This window comes from Lactuca serriola, chromosome 1, assembly GCF_051521515.1.
Source record: "Lactuca serriola cultivar US96UC23 chromosome 1, Lser_US96UC23_V15, whole genome shotgun sequence".
NCBI classification, from domain to species: Eukaryota; Viridiplantae; Streptophyta; class Magnoliopsida; order Asterales; family Asteraceae; genus Lactuca; species Lactuca serriola.
In genome coordinates this window covers 96209470-96229568 of record NC_136408.1, presented here as the reverse complement: position 1 = coordinate 96229568, position 20099 = coordinate 96209470, and the positions used below count along the sequence as shown (strand labels likewise).

At 34.8% G+C, this 20099-nt stretch overlaps 2 protein-coding genes across 4 annotated transcripts; one reads left to right on the top strand and one right to left on the bottom strand.

Annotated features, from left to right (window-relative positions):
• Nucleotides 1-1021: 1021 nt before the first annotated feature.
• On the top strand, nt 1022-5917 carry LOC145095684 (BAG-associated GRAM protein 1-like). Its single transcript, XM_079033524.1, has 18 exons — nt 1022-1447; nt 1843-1893; nt 1972-2069; nt 2139-2214; nt 2290-2418; nt 2529-2575; nt 2831-2954; nt 3037-3153; nt 3241-3270; nt 3352-3451; nt 3537-3643; nt 4018-4152; nt 4243-4347; nt 4425-4571; nt 4657-4710; nt 5221-5284; nt 5380-5441; nt 5693-5917. The coding sequence occupies exons 1-18, from the start codon at nt 1256-1258 to the stop codon at nt 5807-5809; spliced, it is 1755 nt and encodes a 584-aa protein (XP_078889650.1). The 5' UTR covers nt 1022-1255; the 3' UTR covers nt 5810-5917.
• Nucleotides 5918-7603: 1686 nt separating this feature from the next.
• Nucleotides 7604-19924, bottom strand: LOC145095677 (selenoprotein family protein). 3 transcript variants are annotated; one of them, XR_013703719.1, is made up of 6 exons: nt 19658-19924; nt 19168-19226; nt 18915-19096; nt 18740-18815; nt 8232-8291; nt 7604-7782 (listed from the first exon to the last, which is right to left on the bottom strand). XR_013703719.1 is itself a non-coding variant. In XM_079033519.1 (5 exons), exons 1-4 carry the CDS (start codon nt 19803-19805, stop codon nt 18743-18745), a joined length of 462 nt encoding a protein of 153 aa, XP_078889645.1. In that variant the 5' UTR covers nt 19806-19923; the 3' UTR covers nt 7604-7782; nt 18740-18742. The 3 variants fall into 3 exon arrangements, 1 of the variants encoding a protein (XP_078889645.1); XR_013703720.1 differs by lacking the exon at nt 8232-8291 and adding an exon at nt 7854-7902; XM_079033519.1 differs by lacking the exon at nt 8232-8291 and having other exon boundaries at nt 19658-19923.
• Between the last annotated feature and the right edge of the window lie 175 nt (nt 19925-20099).

Here is a 20099-nt window from a genome sequence, read left to right as displayed (position 1 = left end):
AGAAAGCCCTTTGATTAGCTATGCAAAAGCCAGCCCTAATGAGTTAAGTCCCATTTTAGGTTGGTTTTTGGTGAATGGGTCATGGAAGCACGTAAAGGTAGCAACTTTATGTTGCTAATGAACCATAGGGACCCTGATCTATTGTTTGGAGCAAAGGAGAAGCTCTGTAATTTCAGATTATGGAATAAACTGTGTGGACTCGGCGAGTCGGGTAGGGTTTGGTCCGTTTAGTCTCGTGTGGACTCAGCGAGTTGGAAGAACAACTCGGCGAGTCTGTTGAAGATTGCATTGGACTCGGCGAGTCTGTTCTTGGACTTGGCGAGTCTGGTCGTGGAACCCTAGGCTTTCTGGTTAAGCCGTGTATCGGTGAGTTGAGCAGGATGGGACTCGAAGATTGTTGGACTCGACGAGTCTTGGGGTGACTCGACGAGTTGAGTCGTGATTGGGAGTTTCTGAGTATAGGGACTCGACGAGTCAACGGGTTGACTCGGCGAGTAGGGTCAACCAGGAAGGTTAACTTTTCTAAAGATTTCACTTTGTGGTTTAAAAAAAAAGGGAAATCTTCGGAAAAGTCCCAATATTTTACCCTAATTTACAGAAAAGTCCCAAACTAAAATTGGTTTATGAAAAAGTCCCAAAACCCGGTAAAAATGACGAGTTGGCCCTATTTTATCGGTTTACCGGTTTCATTACTTACCCGAAAACATTAAAGTCCCATTATTTTACCATTATTTTTATTAAAGTCCTATTATTTTACAATAATTTGGGACTTATTCGTAAATTATGGTAAAATAATATGACTTTTTTAAAACTGGTTAAGTAATGAAACCGGTAAACCGAGAAAATAAGGGCCAAATCGTCATTTTTACCGGTAATTAGGACTTTTTCATAAAAAATTTTACTTTGAAAGTTTTTCGTAAATTAGGATAAAATATTAGGACTTTTCCGAAGATTTCCTAAAAAAAATATATATTTCTTACTTGGTAAAAACTAAAAACCAAATCGGATGCAACCGATATTTTCTCCCCTCATTTTCGTGTTTTGCTTCCGACACTTCCAAAATAACGAATCAAGAACCAAAATCACAATTTACCCGTCTTCTTCATCTATCCCTTTCAATTTAATGTGCTCCATATGTCCAAAGGAAAATCAGTCGACAGTGATCCTCTGTAAAATTTTCGTACCATGATCTCAATTACCTTCAGTAATCTAGATACATATACATATACATGATACACGATACATCTCTCTCTAAATGAACACGGAAACCGCAATTGAGTTTTTGCTACCTTCATGGTGGGAGGTCCAAGTAACCGTCGCCGCCGCGTGCTTTGTAATTGCAGCATACTGGTTCTTCACCGACGGCGGTTTCACCGGCGCGGGTGATCGGTCCCAGTTTGATAACTCCTCTCTTGCTTCCGGTGATGTCGTAGATGACAAAGAAAAGGTGACTGATCTTAGTTCCCAACGATTATCGCGATTATATCCTCTGACTTTATGTAATTTCTAATGTCATCGTTTGCGATAGTTACCCTAATTTGCATCAAGTTCGTGAGTAACCCTGTGGATTGTGCCGTCTAAAGCTTTTTTTTTCGAGGATTTATAACCTGAATGATAATCATACTTCTTTTCCAAGAATAACAGATAGTTTAACATGATGTTATCTATGTAATTGAATCGATTTCTAGAGCTTCACTAAAATGTATGGCAACTTTCAAGTTCGTTGCTTACATTTTTAACAAAATCAATATCAAATTAGAAGTTAACAACTGATAGATTTGTTCAATTTTGCTTTACTTTTGTTCATTTGTATGACAAGCACTTCTACACTTATTTTTGTAGATAGATCAACAGAAGGGTGACTCTAATGGCAGCTCTGCTTATATGATCAAGGTATATACACATCAAAATGCCTTTTTCTTCAAGTTGTTCGTGCTGATTTGTAGCATCATATTTTTTTATGTTTTGAAGGTGGAACTGTTAGCAGCTAAGAATCTTATTGGTGCTAACCTGAATGGCATGTCAGATCCTTATGCAATCATCACATGTGGTACAGAAAAGCGATTTAGGTAAAAATTATAGCAAGATTTAGTTATTTCCATTAAGATTCTTAGATTTTTACTCATGTTAATCTGCAGCTCAATGGTTCCTGGTTCAAGAAATCCAATGTGGGGAGAAGAATTCAATTTTTCTGTGGATGAACTTCCTGTAAAGGTAAGCTTTAACTAGTATCCACACAAATAGTTTTTTTTTATTAAATTTTTTAATCGTTACTCATTTTTTTGACAGATCAATGTGTCAATATATGATTGGGATATAATTTGGAAAAGTACTGTTCTTGGTTCTGTAACTATTCCTGTTGAAAAGGAAGGGCATACTGGTGCAGTTTGGCACCCTTTGAGTAGTTCTCCAGGGCAGGTTTGTAATTTTGTCTTATTTCCTCTTCTATTTTGGTCAATTCATCTTTTCATTGGTCAACCTTTTAAAATAATTAACCAAAACTGTTAAAAAACATTGTTTTTTATCAGGTTTGTCTCCATATTAGAACAATTAAACACTCCTCGGGCAGTTCCAGGTACCATTTTGCTTCACTTTTTTTACACTAAGGAGCTGTTTTTTTGTCTTAATGGGTTAAGCACTTAATGTAAGGGTAAAATGGTCATTTAGTTTCATTCAGACGGTTTATTCAGTCTAGAAAAGAAACAGACCTTATGCATGCATGATTTTATCATATATAACTTAATGAGTAAAAAAAGAGACAACTCGTAAATATTTTTGATGACAGCTAAGGGTAAAATGGTAATTTAGTCCTAATTAAACTGTTTTTTAGGGGTTTGAAGGGATATGCTGGAGCTAACCCTAGAAGACGAGTTTCGGTATATAAACAAGGGCCAATAGTTGTACATCAAAAGCCTGGACCCTTACAGACGATATTTGATCTTCTACCAGATGAGGCAAAGTTCTTTTTAACATTTAATTTTAATTTAACTTATAAAATAATCTGATTCTGATATAAAAATAGAATTTATGTTTCAGATTGTTCAACACAGCTATTCATGTGCAATGGAAAGATCATTCTTGTATCATGGTCGTATGTATGTTTCCGCTTGGCATATCTGCTTCCACTCTAATGTTTTCTCCAAACAAATGAAGGTTAATTAATTAATTATTAAAACATCATTATCAAAGAGGTTGACCAATGAAAAGATGCATTGACTTTACCTTTTTGCCCTTTCACAGGTCATTATTCCTTTTGGAGATATAGATGAGGTTTGTAGTCTCTTTTGTCTTTTGTCGTTCAATTGTTATTGAAGCTTGTGACGAAAATGACGAAAATGCCCTTTGTTGCAGATACGAAGGAGTCAACATGCAGTCATTAATCCAGCGGTAACAATAGTTCTTCGCATGGGTGCAGGTGGACATGGCGTCCCTCCTTTGCGAAGTCCAGATGGTCAGTTTTAACTTTTAACAAACCACATACAAGGGTATTTCCGTCATTTCCATCACTCAATATATTTTATTTTTCAAATTTACAGGTAGAGTTAGATATATGTTTGCATCATTTTGGAATAGAAATCACGCGATAAAAATTTTACAACGTACAGCAAAGAATTACCATGCAATGGTAGAAGCTGAGAAGAAGGTATCCCTTTATAATTCATTATACTTCATTTTTGTTCCATAGTAAATATAGTTTAATTTATTAAAATCTGTTATCTATATATGTGATTGTAACAATTTATCATATAGTGAATAATTTTTTCTCTGGTTTTGGAGTTTCCACATATATTCTTGTGTTCAGTATATGTGATTGTAACAATTTATTATATAGTGAATAATTTTTTCTCTGGTTTTGGAGTTCCCATGTATATTCTTGTGTTTAGGATATGTGATTGTAACAATTTATCATATAGTGGATATTTTTCTATCTCTGGTTTTGGAGTTTCCATGTATATTCTTGTGTTCAGTTATCAATCATTTTTCCCAATGTAATTGACATGAATCCACGATGTACAGGAGCAACAACAGTCAGAATTACGAGCAAGTAGTAGCTCTTTAAATCGTAAAAAAACAGTGAAGGTTCTAGAAGAAAGCGTGCCAAACAAACACCAGCCTTTTGTTCAAGAGGATGTTCTCACTGGCATATATACTGTATGGAAATAACTATTTATTATTATTATTATTGTGTACTTTTTATTAAATTTATTTGTAACTTTTAATATTTAAATTTTAATTACTCAGGATGTTTTTCCAAGTACCGCTGAACAATTTCTTGACTTGTTATTGAGTGATGGTTCAAATTTCACAAGTGAATATCGTGCAGCGCGTAAGGATACAAATCTTAATGTAAGCATCACATTTTTTTAATTATTAATTTATAGTTTTTATGTTATTATTTATTATTTTTTTATTTGGTTATGTAGATTGGCCAGTGGCATTCTGCTGATGAATATGATGGTCAAGTGAGAGAAATTACGTTTAGGTGCCTCTGTAATAGTCCTATGTGTCCGCCAGACACATCCATGACAGAGTGGCAACACGCCTTGCTGTCCCCTGATAGAAAATCTCTGGTGAGTTTTTTTTTTTTTATTTTTTTTTTATTTTTATATATTCACTTTTTGTGTTGATTGCTTTTTTTAACTTTGTTGTTTATAGGTGTTTGAAACTGTGCAACAGGCACATGATGTTCCATTTGGATCTTATTTTGAGGTATGTTTTTGACATTATTTGTCATGATGATTTAAATTTTAAGAGAAAATTACGTTTTTGGTCCTTGAGTATAGCTGAATTTTACAATTTTGGACCCAAAAAGTTTTCTCTTGCAAGTTTGGTCCTTATTTGAGGTTCTTGTTATGTCTTTGGTACCTATTCCAAGTAAAATGACCACTTTTGGTCCCAAAAAGTTCTCTTGCAATTTTGGTCCTTATTTGAGATTTCGTAACGGTTTTGGTCCCTGTTCCAAGTAAAAATGACTACTTTTGGCCCATGAGTATAGCTTTTTTTTTGCAATTTTGGTCCGAAAAATAGTCATTTTACTTGGAACAGGGATAAAAAAACATTACAAAAACCTCAAATAAGGAACAAAATTGCAAGAGAAATGTTTTTCAGACCAAAATTGAAAAAATAGCTTTACATAGGGATCAAAAATGTAATTATACTCTATTTTAGTATTTAGGTTGTGTTTGTATGGAGAAATGTTTATATTATTGAAATTAACAGGTGCACTGTAGATGGACTATGGTGACTACATCCGAATCCACGTGCTCTATTGATGTTAAAGTTGGTAAGTACCCTTCTACAATCATGAAAGAAAACGGTCATTTAAATTATTAAATACCAATTATACCCTTATGCTTTCGCTTTTGGTTGAATAAACAGGTGTGCATTTTAAGAAATGGTGCGTAATGCAATCTAAGATAAAGTCGGGTGCTATCAGTGAGGTACAACCCTAACCTTACACAGGACATTACACAGGACATGACATAACAAAACATAGTGTACAGTGGACTGAGATTGAGACTGATGTCAATAAGACAAAAAAATTATTTTTTTCTGTCCTACCTAAGAAGGTGGGGGTTGAGACTTGTTCTTAATCTCATGTCTGTGTAAAAGATGCCACGTCATTAAAAATAGCTCTAGAAACTTAATTATAAGAATTTGAATTAATCTAGATAATTGTGAATTTTTGCAGTATAAGAAAGAGGTGGAATTGATGCTAGAAGTGGCGCGTTCATGTATTAGCTCCAACACAGTTATTAATGAGATTGCGAGTGTTGTTTCTTCTGTTTCAACTATCCAAAATGCATAACCATCGAAAACTTGTGTTGTTAAGATAATAAGTTAACTTTTTAGCAAGAAAACGATATAGAAGATTACAAGTATTTCAATATACTTAAAAAAAAAAAACTTTCGACCCTTTTTACTTGTTTTTTTACTAAGTTTTTTTTGTTTAGATATTTGGATTATTAGGTATAAAGGATAATTGAACATATTAATAAGTTAAGAATTAAACATTACAAAATGGATTTTGAAGTCATCCAACCATATTCAACTTTAATTTCATACTTTTATTGTAAATCAAAAAAATATGATTTTCAAAGTTAAAAGCTTTCTTCGGTTTGTTGGGCTGGAATAAAGTGGTATTGTGATATCTATGAAGAATTCACAAAGTAGTAAGAACAATGACATCTAGCCCTTTGCTATTGGGATGCGACAACATTGATATAAATGAGAACACATTATTGATAGTTTGGATATTGGTGAAAGTTAAGGCCCCACTACAATGAAGTGACTTGTTTTCAATTTTTCTACACATAAAGGACAAAGGATGGAACCAACGTTGATACCTCTCTTGTGAAGATTATCTAGAGGAAGCACCTATCTAAGTGAATCCGCCAATCCAATATTATTCATTTTAACATGGACTAAACATTGGTAGAATCGTGAGCACCAATAAACACCCATTCTCATTTGTGTTTTTTTATCAGAAAAATAATAAAATCAAGAATCAGCTTAACTCCTTCAATTTCAGTTTTTTTGCAATGAAACGTTCCAAACAAGGGGTTTTGAGTTAGCTTTTGCATACCGACTAATCGCTCGTTGTGGACATAAGGTTATGCCTCATGACCTGGAGCCGCTACATATGAACCTCCATGGCCATATGGACTGAATAGTTTTATGATTTGAATATGGGTTAATGAGTTACTCACCATATCTTTTACATGTCTTACCAAGTCACCACAACATTGGTCAATGTGTTACCACATCTTCCACATGATCACATCTTCTCATTGCAAATTTTAAGCTCCACCTATAGTGTTCCTACACAAGCAATTCGACCACACCCTTATGCCATATCATCTTTGATAGTAGATGATCTGTTTGTTTCCAAAGTATAAACTCTAAGACACATAGTTTTAAAAGTCATATTGTCATGTCAAACATCATCCTAAAACTAGTGAAAGCATCATCCTATCAAAAATCCTCCAAGTGAAAGCCTTTATCATGGAGTTGATAAGAGGATCTAATTGTGTTTGTGGTTACCTCTCCTGAACCAAACCCATCATTCTTACCATACAAATCCTTGATAAAACACACCCATAAAGCAACATTAGATTCCATTAAGAACCTCAAACTAAATAAATAAATAAAAGGTATGTTTTTACAATTTTAGTCCTTGAGTATAGCTAAATTTCACAATTTTAGTCCCAAAAAGTTATCTTACAATTTTTGTCCTCATTTGAGGTTCTTGTAAGTTGTAACATACATGGTCTCAGTTTCAAGTAATATACTATTTTTGGTCCAAAAATGTCATTTTACTTGGAACAGTTTTTGACCAAAAATGTAACAAAAAACCTTAAATATAAACCAAATTGCAAGAGAAAAGTTTTTGAGAACAAAATTGAAAAAATAGCTATACATAGGGACCAAAAATGTAATTATACTTTAGTTTAGTTTCTAGGTTGTGTTTGTATGTAGAAATGTTTATATTATGGAAATTAACAGGTGCGCTGTAGATGGTCTAGGGTGATTACATCTGAATCCACGTGTTCTATTGATGTTAAAATTGGTAAGTACCATTCTATATGAAACGTCCCAAAAATAATGACATAAAATTTTCATTTTTAGATTAATAAATCGTTAATACATATCATTCTCATAAAGTCAAGGTAGTCAAGATTTATCAAAACATCATCAAATCAGAGTAAATCACAGAATGCGGAAACATGTTGTGTGTGCTCTGCAATCATTCCGAGCTCTCCCATTTGAAAATCGAAGTACCTGAAACATAAACTGAAAACCGTAAGTACAAAGCTTAGTGAGTTCCCCAAACTACCACATACCATACATACACGAATAAACACATAATGGGCCCCGCTCGGTATATTGTATGTCGTCGGTCTGCGCCCAGCATACATATAAAACATATGAACATATAAAAATATAAACACATCAATACATAACATGTACAATAATCACGAAGATACATAACATACAAAATGGTCATCAGGACCCACCCGGCATCAGGTTGTACCTGGTAATCATAAGAACATATACAAGTAACTAGCATACAATATACTCATTAGGCCCCGTCCAACATTGAGCCCCGCTCGGTAAACATAAACACATAACACATGCAAGAGTCATACAGACAACAAGCACACTAAGCATAACAAACCATGAGCCGGCATTAGTGCCTTCGACCCGCTAAATACAGTGAGGAAACTCACCTGGCACTGCCGAATCTCACAGAAAGAATCTTTGGTTGCTGGCCCGTAAGAATCCCCAAGCTATCAATCACAAGTTAACCATCCATCAATTATCGGATCCGACTCATATAAAATGTTCAAACCAGAGTAAAAGACATTTTTACCCTTTTCATAACTTGGCCCAAAACCAAGGCCCCATTCAACAATCCAAAGGTCCAATCTCCACATAAACACCTAAGGCCTAAAAATAACCCATGGTCACCTTGGTCAAACTTCTAGTCAAAATCAAAGTTAATAGTCCATGTTGACCAAACACGCTATGTTGACTTACAAACACGCTGTGGTCTTCCATTATCCAGATAATCTGGAAAACTCCAGCCAACACGTCGTGTTTGCCCGCATTTCCTCAACTTGATACATTAAGCTACATTCTCCGATTCCAAGAGCTCCAAAGCTCAGATCTAGACCAAAATGAGACTCAGATCTAGACAATTTCGCCTGTCTTTGCGTCTTTGGGACGCCGCCGAAATAGAATAAGTTTTTTGTCAGCCTAGACTGGCCTAGTTTAATTGTAGCGAACAACTCATGTGTGGGGTGACCCCCCCGTATAGATCTATACACAAACTCCCGCTTTCCCTCCAAGAAACTCTGGTTGTAACTACAGGCTACGATTGTACACTCAAAGGTGTCAACCAACAGGTCTCACTAGATCCTTAATCGAAAATTTACACGGAAAAGAAAGAACACATATAAAACTCATTCCTAGGCCCAATAAACATGTAAGTGGACAACTAAGGCCCACTATACGTATCTATTATTTCCAGGCACAAAAGGAATGTGAATGTCTACCCTGAGCCCAATATACCTGTAAAAGGGACACTAAGGCCCACTAAACATGTATATTATTTCCAGAGCCAGGATAAGAATATCGTTTTTAACCCGTTTATTATTGTTTTGTTTATTTTAGCTTGATTATTTACAAAATTAATATAAAAGCCCACTTTTTGTAAAAATGACGTTCTTGGCCCAATAAGCCACAAAGTTTTCAATTAAGGCCCAATTATAGTAAAAAATAACACTTTAGCCCCCATTTTTGTTCAAAACTTGTGTTTTTGACTAGTTTGTGGTAAAAATAACATTTTAAACCAATTTTTGTCAAAAATATCATTTTTGGCTTGATTTTTGTGAAATACACATTTTTCTGGTTTTTAGCTTTTCTGACCTAGTTGTTGGAAAATTTGTAGAAAAATCATCGTAAGTCGAAATTTGGATCCGTAAATTCTGTAAGTTTGGAAATTTAGTCTGCTTTGTTCACAAATTTTTCTCATAATTTTTATTGGCCTCTAACAAGTACGAAATTGCTCACCTTCACAGGTTGGTCCGAAATTATTTCAAATCTGATAGGCAGTTTTGTAAAATTCGCCAAAAATAGTAGAAAAATCATATGAAAACGTGAGAGTAGTCATTTTAAAGGCAATAACCTGAACGTTTTGCATGTAAAACAATTTTGAAAAATATTACCATTAAGGAGGTCAAAACAGTTCGAGATTGGACTTAAACTTTTCTGTCAAGGGCTGATTTTTGAGTTTAAGTTATCTAAGTTTGTTCACAACACTTGTTTTTGCTATTTTAAGTGGATAAATCCCAGATCTACAAGTTTACAAGTATTATATGTGAGGACACATACTTTTCTCAAGGTTTATATGAAGATCCAAGTGATAAACTTCATTTTCAAGTAAAGATCTAAAAGTTAAACACATAAACATGCATATATACATAGATCTAACACAAAAGCACTTGTATTCTCCCCCAAAAACATTATAAAACCGAAAACAAGGGGGTATGAAGCTCACTTTAGGGTCTTTGAGATGTAGATGAAGAAGAAGAATCTTTGAACCTAGATTGAGTTGTTGATAAGATTTGGGTTGTGTTGGTGTTCTAAGAGCATAATCACGAAAAATGGGGTTGTAAGAGGAAGGATCTTTGTAAAAACTTGAAACAAAACAATGGAGTTAATCATAGACTTACCTAGGATCTTAGAAATCCCTCCTTGATAATGAAAAACTCGAAATTGCTTGAGAGGATAAGGAGGAAAATGCTTGAGAGGATAAGGAGGAAAATGCTTGAGAGGATAAGGGAGTCTTGAGAGTATAATGGAGTGAAAAATGATATTTTGGTGAGGTTTTGGGGGAGCTTGGCCGAATTTAGAGGAGGGAGGAGGGAGGATGGAGGGTTTGACTTATGAAGAGAGTGATAAAAAGTTTATGGAAACTTGTTGGATATAAACATGGATGTATGTTGGGCAAAAATGAGGTGGCACTCATTTTCCCCATTTCTTCCCTTTTTTTCCTTTACACAAATCCTAGCCAAAGCTTATAAGGTTTTTGGCCCAAAGGAAGGCCCAAAAGAAGTGTTCTCGGCCTAATAGGACTCATGAAGGTTTTCGGCCCAATAAGGTTAAATGAAGAGGTCATCGGCCCAATATAAGGCCTAAATAATGTTTTCGGCCCAAAAAGACCAATTGAAGGAGTTATCGGCCCAATAGGGCCCAATAAGGAAGTCTTGGTCCAATAAGGGTTTTAGTTTGAGAATTTATAGGTTAAAGCCCAAAAATGATTGGGCTTGGCATATTGGATAGAGTTTTGGGCTTATACAAGGAGATTACATTGTTTAGGAATTCACATCTTAATCTAATTTTCGCCGGTTGTGACACATGACACCATAAATCTCATAAAGCTTGCACCTTTATGCTCAAAGGGACCAAAAAAACTCAGATCAAGAATAACAAGCCCTTAAGCGACTTCACACTCTCACTAACCCAAAAAGGGATCAAAAGCACAAGGCACAAAATGAAGAGATCTAGACATCTAAAATCCAATATGCAAACTTGATACCTCAGAAAGTTTTCCCACAAGATGATGATTCTAAATCCAAAGCAAATCCACCAAGCAAGTCAACTTCAAGATCTCCTCTTCCTTCACAAAGTCTAAAAATGAGCACCAAAAGCTTCTTACCAGCTCAAAACACCACCAAGAGACTTAGGGATCGATTTTAGGGTTTTAGTATCAATGGAGGCTGGTATGGAGACTAGCCATTTCGATCTATATACCAAATCAGACGTTCGGTGTGCAATGACAAGAATTAAGATAGGAAAGATTTTATTTACGATCAACGTGTAATTCTCCCTATTTCTCCGAAAAGTTATATGTCAGTTCTAATACCGTAATTAAACGTTTAGAAATCTGAACACATAAAGTTTCCAGATCCAGTCGGCAACAGACCATAGATCCGATCATACAATGCATATCATTAATCGTTTAGCATATAAAAGCATGTTAGGCATTTTCCCTAAATTAGCTAGTGCTTGTGTCTATTCAGGTGTTTTGCCTAAATTCTATTAGACACACTCCTCACAATCTTCGCTTAGCATTCTAAGTTTAACTCTAGAAATAAATACATATTCCTAGTTCGCTTAAACTAATGCTCTGATACCAACTGTAACATCCCCACTTTCACGGCCAGAAAAAGACCGATTTTGTTTATGCTTTATAAAAATCAGAGTACCTCTTTTAATAAAAAAATTGCGGAAATTTGTTCCCAGTAAAACATGATAAATAAATACACTTGTCATTTAAGTGACACAATAAGATATTAATAACCCTACAAAACTTAACTTATTATAACTTACATAATCTAGTTATAATATAAGAACAATAGAAAAATTTTGGGATCAAACAAATAAGTCAAACCCAAGCTATCAAAAACTAATGTATAATTAACAAAAGAAAACACACAGCTTGGGGAAAATTTTCACATGGCGAGGGGAAATTCACATGGCTTGGCAAAAAATACACTTTGTGGAAAAATTCACACGGCTTAAGGGAAAATTCACAAGGTTTAGGGAAAACTTCACATGATTGTGGGAAATCCAGGTCCAAAATGAGAAGTGTTCCAGTTTGAAAGATCATATGTATCTCTAAGGGCGTGTTCGTTTGGGAGCTTCTGACTTCTAGCTTTTAAGAAAACGCTAGTAAAAAGGAAAAAACCTTGTTCGGCAATAGGAGCGTTTAGCTTTTAACCTAAGCAAAACGCTCCAAAATCAAAAGCTACATGGAGTAGCTTTCAACAAAACGCTCCAAAATCAAACGATATCCGCTACGCGCTAGTTTTGCCGAACATGCCCTAAATCTTTTTATATTCTAGAGTTACTAAACCCGGACACAGAGTTCAAAGATCATTGAATCATGACGTGTAGGCTACAACGTCAAAGAAGGTGCAAGTGGCAATTTGACACGGCAATCCCAGCACATAGGCTGATATGGAAAACTGATTCCATCTTTTCGATCCAACAAGACAGGCCGACAACTCATTCACTGCCATAGAAGGATCTAGATATGTAGTTTAGGAAGTCCTTATAAGTGCACACCCTCGGACCGCCGCTATTTTCACCATGGATACCGCTTCTACCTCCACCCTCACTTTGTCCGGATGTATTTGTCATGCTAGCCTTGTAAATGGCCAAGGCATTGGCAACATGTTGTGCAATCAGTATGTCGATTGTTGTCGAGTTTGGTGGTGGTGTTGGTTCTAGGCGACCTTGAGTAGTTCTTCTACGTGACATGATTTCCGTTCTAATAAATGTTAAAGAGAATATAAGCCATATGCAAAATATTGTTGTCATAAGTACATAATTATAACTGATAACATAACTTATGATGTCCGTATAAGTTTTTCCGTAATCCTAAAGATCACTATGTTGAAATAATCATTGTAACCATATTTATCACAACGTTCACAAAAGTTTCTCATTTTCATAATCGTGTGTGTGTGTATATATATTACATCTGCTACCACTTGCTACCACTTACCAACAGAAGTCATAACATGCCGCAAAAGCGAAAAAAATCCATATGGTATTACAGATGAAAAGGCCTTATACATAGTTTCAAAAAAAGATACCAAAATCAAGCAAGGATACATAATCTTGTATATACAAGCTTTTCCTCATAACTATAATACCAACATTAGGGCACAACCCACGCATAATAGGTCTATTGGAATCCGAAAAAAGAAAGCAATATATCCACCAACTCAGGAAACTGATCATGTACTAAAATCATCTCCTGCTTTGCTAGGTTTGCCCGCAGCTCTGATGTTGCCATTCATTGTTCTGAAATCTGGGTCATATACTCTAGCTTAGAAATCCTTATGTTAAGGGTACCAGTGTAGTGTTCCTTTGAGTAACCCCTTGTCGGTGGTGTACCATGTGTAAAGTCAGACCGTCTAAGTAGCGACCCTCCTTGATACTCAATACTCGTCCATCTAGGGCTCTAGCAGTCTCCTCGATCGTCTCGATGTTATCATCAACTAGTCTGAGTTGGTGGCTAAGACGAGTGCTACGTGCCACCAGAAGAGACACGATGCTCTTCGTCTACTCACCATTGAGAGAGATGGGTCAGGGAGCCTAGGATAACTCACACGCCTCGTATATAGAAAGTATTCCCTCTTCAGCCCTCCACTATTGTAGAATATTTGTAAACCAGTCCAAACATTGAGATGATGGTTGGGTCCTCTTTGGTGCTTTTCTGAGAAAGAGCTCGTATGGTCTGTTTCTGTTTCCTATGTGTGTTCATGCGAAACACTCTTCCAGGAGTAGATATGTATGGTTAATGGGAATGTGGGGGTAGTGTAGTAGTAGGTATGGGCTCCTCGGCCTCTACATGCTCGATTGTGGGCGTGATTGGCAAGGTCAAGATCTCCTCCTCAGAAGGCTCTTCCTCGTCATTTGTCGATATGTGGGTGGGTGATGAAACAATCAATGGGGTGGGGTAATGAGGTGGTGAATGTGGAACCACTTGCTCCTAATGAGAATGTGGGACAACCTGCTCCTCGCTAGGGTAAGATATGATCATCATAAGTGGTGGTGGTGAATACATCTCTGTGATAATAACCAGACCAGTTGAACATCAGATGGTGTCGATAAACGTTTATGTGTATCTGTAACTTATGATGATCCGCAATGCACGTATTGTTTAGGCATTTATAAGTATCTTATCGAACATAAGTAGTGCATCATAGCTAAGTAACTAGTGTCCTGAACGACAAAACTATTCTTAAACTCAAGAATTAAAGTAGGCGACCTAAATTATTGAGTTTGTGAGCCTACTTTAACTAAGCTTGGTACATTGGTCGAACCACAAGTAAACATAGATTGCGCACATATGTTTAATTATGGTGAGACATATGCACATTTTTCTGAGGAGCATACGGTTCCGTATTCAACACCTCATTCCCCCACCCCACCAATTGTTTCATCACCAAGCCTCATATCGACATATGACGAGTAAGAGCCTTTTGAGGAGGATGAGCTTTCTAAGGATGTGGAGCCTTCTAAAGAGGAGATCTCGACCTTGCCAATCATGCCTACAATCGAGCCTGCAAGGTCGAGGAGCCCATACCTACTACTACATTACCCCCACATTCCCATTGATCATATTGATCCACTCCTAGAGGTGTGCTTTGCATGAACACACCCAGGAAGCATACCAAACGACCTCTTCTTCAAAAAAGACCACTTTCACCTATTACAACAGTGCCATCATCCACATCAACACTGAAGAGGACCCGACCATCAACTTGATGTTTGGAATGGTTTACATATATTTTATAATAATTGAGGGATGAGGCATGAATACTCTTTATATACGAGGTGGGTGAGTCATCATAGACTCCCCAACCCACCTTTCTCACCAGTGAGCCAATGGAGAGCATCGTGCCCTTTCTGGTGGTCAAGTCACCAACTCAAATTAGTTGATGATATCATGGAGACAATAAAGGAGACTACTAGAGCTCGAAACTGCTAGAGCCCTAGCTGGACGTGCGTCGAGTATCGAGGAGGGTCGCTACTTAGACGACCAGGCTTTACACACGGTACACCACCGACTAGGGCTACTCAGAGGAACGTCGGTACCCTCAACATTAGAAATCATTAGGATTTCTGACCACACCGCAGAGCAGTCATCGAGATGACTGAGTTGGTAGATATATTGTTTTCTCTTTTTGGATTCCCATAGACCTATTATGGGCGCGTTGTACCTTAGTGTTAGTATTATGGATATGAGGAAAAGCTTGTGTATACAAGATTATGTATCTTTGTTTTTTGTATCTTTTTTTAAAATTATGTATAGGGTTTTTGTATCTGTAATACCATATGGATCTTTTTGGGCTTTTACAGCATGTTATGACTTATGTTGGTTAGTGGTGGTGAATGTAATATATATATATATATATATATATATATATATATATATATATATATAATGCATACGATTATAACGAATACAATTATGAAAATGAAAAATGATTATGAATATTGTGTGATAAATATGGGTATGGTGATTATTTCAACTTAGGGATCTTTAGGATTACGGAAAAACTTATGCAAACATTGTAACTTATGTTATCAATTATACATACGTACTTATGACAACAATATTTTGCATATGGCATATACTCTCATTAACATTTATATTAGGAAGAAAACCATGTCACATGGAAGAACTACTAAAGATCGCCCATAACCACAACCAAAACCAACACTATCATGTGGACGACAAGAGGAAAATTGAATATGATTCAAACAGGAAATCAAGACACTCATTAGGGAGGAAACAAGACACTGGGAAGACTTATGCTACAACATCCACCTTGCATTGATTTTTGGGAGTTAAACAAGTTAAATATTGCATCCCCTTGCCTAAAATTGGCACCTACCCTATCTTTCCATTCCCTTGGTCAACGAAGTCAAGCAAAATATCAGGTAGAAGAATAACTTTGATATGTTGGTGTCTAGCATCATTATGTATTACATGGATCCAATAACGATAATCAATCATGGTTATCACCTTTTATATCAAATGGTCTCTACATAGAAAGGTATGCATATTAAACATCATATGGTGATGTTCTTGGTGGGTTATTTGATGTCTAATTGGATCCAGCTTTTGGGGTTGAAATTTTTTTTTCGTTGTGTTGTGATTCTTTAACTATTTATGAATCATTTAAACCCTAATCCTTCCCTTGCTCAACGAACTAAAGCAAAGTATAATGTGGAAGAACGAGTTTGATTTATTGGTGTCTAACATCATTCGATATCAACTCGCAACTCGCATGGATACCGATATTCTATCGATAAACAATGGTTATTATTGTCTCATATATACATGATCCCTACATAGAAAGGCATGCATACTAAACATCATATGGTTGATGTTCTTGGTGGGTTATTCAATGTCTAATTGAATCCAACTTTTGGGTTAATAAAAATTTAAACCATTATATTTTGATGTATTGTGATTCTTTAATTGTTTTTAATCGTTTAAACCCAAATAATGGTAAATCTCAATCTCTCAATTAAACACAACTTATATGTTAGTTCATGATCTTTAGCCGTAAGTGAAATCGATGGTGGCCAATGATGGATTATTTTGGACCTCATAATAAACAAGAAGTGGTCCTTAGTCAGGAAGAACGGGTTAAGAGCCAATGCATGTTGCCTTAAACATATCCAGGAAGAACGGGTTAAGAGCCAATGCATGTTGCCTTAAACATATCCAAGTATGAGACTAAACTTATCCTTTATCGCCTTTCTAGGTTTATTACTACACTAGGGGTATATCCATGCATTACGCATGTTGAGTTATAAAATATATTATGTTGAAAATAGTTATGTTATTAACATTAGCTATAAAATAGTAATTGTTACACTAAATTGATTATTACAATATTCAATAACATCTATTAAAAGCTTGCATGTTAATAAAACTAAAATTAAATATTGATTTGTGTTACTTTTAACTATTCTTATGATCAATTAATTTAAAATTTACTTATATACTTATTTTTTTTATTTTGATCATGATGATTATTTGAAATATTAACAATGTTTGTAAATTTGTGGAGTTTCAAATAAATATCAATTCATATTGATATTTAAACATTTAAGCCTTTTTTAGCTATTTTAAAAATAATCCGTCTATTTTTAATTTTATTTGATATTTTGATTTAGATTTTGGATTTAATATCATATTTAAATTAACAAATTTAAATATATTATATTGATAATTCAAAAAGTTTACAATTAATATGGTAATATTCTATATATAATAACATACTTAAATTAATAAATCCAATATATAAGATGGAAAGTTAAAGGGTCAAAGGGTTTCAAATGAATATGATGAAAGGAAAAAAAAATGTTTCCTTCATAATATAGTATACATATAAATTTTAAAATGCAAACTAATTTGTATACAACAAATTTTCTCCATACACAACATTTGTGTTTTAAATTGTTGTATTGTACAATTCTATAAAGCATAAATTGTTGTGTATGGAAAAAAATGTTGTGCACGAATCACTAGCCTTTTAAAATCAAAATGGCATCGTAAAAGCGATGGCGTTATAATAAAACCACAACAATTAAAAATAAAAGCAATTCATAATATGTTATTGAGTTTCTGACATCTAAAAGTTTTCTATCATGTTCATTGGTTTCAAACCTGTTCTTCCTTTCTAGATAAAGAGAAAAATCAATAAAAAAATATAGAGTTTCACATGATGAGCTTCGAACATGTCAGCTTTTATAGAAAGTCAATGAACTATGTATGTACATTTTATACACATTTCTACACTACAAAAGATGCTAAAACAAAATTCCAACCAATATATCCTTACATGTAGGTTTTAAATTTTCAAACATGTTCTTCGTGTTTTAGTGTCAAAGATTAAAAAGTAAAAGAAACTTTAAATGGATAACTACATGAACTAGTAGAAGATTTACATGTTGTATACATTTATAAGAATTGGTCATTTTTGTGATTATCCGATCCCCTTTTTAATTGTTTTTTTAGGTAAAGGCTCTATAGCCATTTTTGACCACTTTACCCTTCTATATTGTGTATATTTGAGTGGTTTCATTTGGTTCTAGCACAACTATAAAAACATTGTACTTTCAAATTATTTTTATTATGGCATTGTACATTGAAAAATCTATACAATTATAGCAATGGTTAACTTGTTACCTTTTAAACAGTTACTGGATTTTTCAAATTATAATGCTACAATAAAAAATATTTTGAAAGTAGAATGTTGTAATAAGAAATGATATCACAATGCTACAAAACAAAAATGGAAAATATCATAACATTGTACTTTTATTTTGTTACACGTTTAAGATATGATGGGCTAAATGTAAGATATAGTAATGTATTTTCTATTTTTTTATTATAAGTTATAACATTGTACTTTAATTTTCTTCTTATTAAGGCATAGCACTTTCAAATTACTTCACAGTTATAATAATCTCGGGTAGGAAGCAATGATTAATCATGCATAAAATCTTGCATATCTATGAACTAGTGTAGAATATAACAGATGATAAAAGGAAGAAATCATTGTTCTATAAGTTGCAAAAATAGTTTAGTAAATTGTTCAAAATGAGATACTGCATAAGCCATAAGCAAACTGACCAATCAAATTGCTGCTATTGGCTTCAGCTTTGCCCTCAAGAATTCCAGCATGTGTTCACGTTTCCAGTTGTCAATTCTACATTAAACATGATTAATCATTAATGACAATATCAAACCATTTAGGGTTTCAGCATTTTGTTGATAACAAGCATATGAAACTAAGAAAAAACCATACCTTATGATTTCTTTATGTTGTCCAGCATCATCCAACATTATCAACTTTGGTGGAGCGTTAAATAGATATTGAATTTTAACAGAAGGGAACTTTTCCTTCTCATCTTCAATGAAACTGACAACTTCTGGATAGAACACGAGCTTCCTCATGCATACCTCAAGAACAGCACCAGAGTAGATTGTCTGTAATCCATGAAGGTTAGATGATATAGAAGAAAGTCTGCATTGTATAAGAGAAAGTATAGCTTTGAGACCTTGCTAATGGAGTCGTCAGAATCTTCAGCACAGCACTTTTTGCAATCAGAGAGTAGTTCTGCAATTAATCAAACAAGTGTAAGTAGTTCAGTATAAGTATCATAGGAATGCATAATTCTACTAATGTTATTGCAATTTTAGAACAAAAAAATCTGTACTTGTATAACTATAAGCTTCAATACAGTAGGAAATACCTTTTAAAGAAAACTGAGCATCCATAATCAATTGTTTAGTCTAAAGAACTGAGAGACAGATTGAAGTTTTTCTTACGGAAAAGGAAGAGAGTGGTAATTAGAGAGTAGGATCACAAAAACCTCCGATCAAAATACGAAATCAACTCAATCGAATCCAATATGTCAAAAAATACGCATAACTACCTATAATCTGCTTCATGCGCACAACATGATCATATAATCACACGAATCAACAAAGAACAAGAGAGAGAGAGAGAGAGAGAGAGAGAGAGAAGAAGAAGAAGAAGAAGAAGACCTTGATCCTTGACATATTCGGCGAGCGCATTACAATCGGAACAGAGGGCGAGACCTGTAAACCCTAGATCCTCACACTCTTTGGAGCTCAGCTTTTCTGCTCTTGAACATACGAACAGCAAGATTACTGCGTAAATTAGCTTCCACATTATGAACAATCGATCGATTCTCTAAACTCCACACCTGTTGAATGAATAATTTGACTTCAAAGACGAGACTCCACTTGTAGAAAATACCCGATCCAACCCTCTGGTTGAATGCTAGAATCCATGGATAAAACACTAACGAAGTTAACTTTTAGAGTAAATTACATTTTTGGTCCCTATACTGATTTTTATAGTTTGATCCTAAACTATATTTCTGTTTGCAAATTTGATCCATGTTTTGAAATTTCCTAAGGATTTTGTTATCTATATATTTAACCAGGTTACAACCCGTGGAAA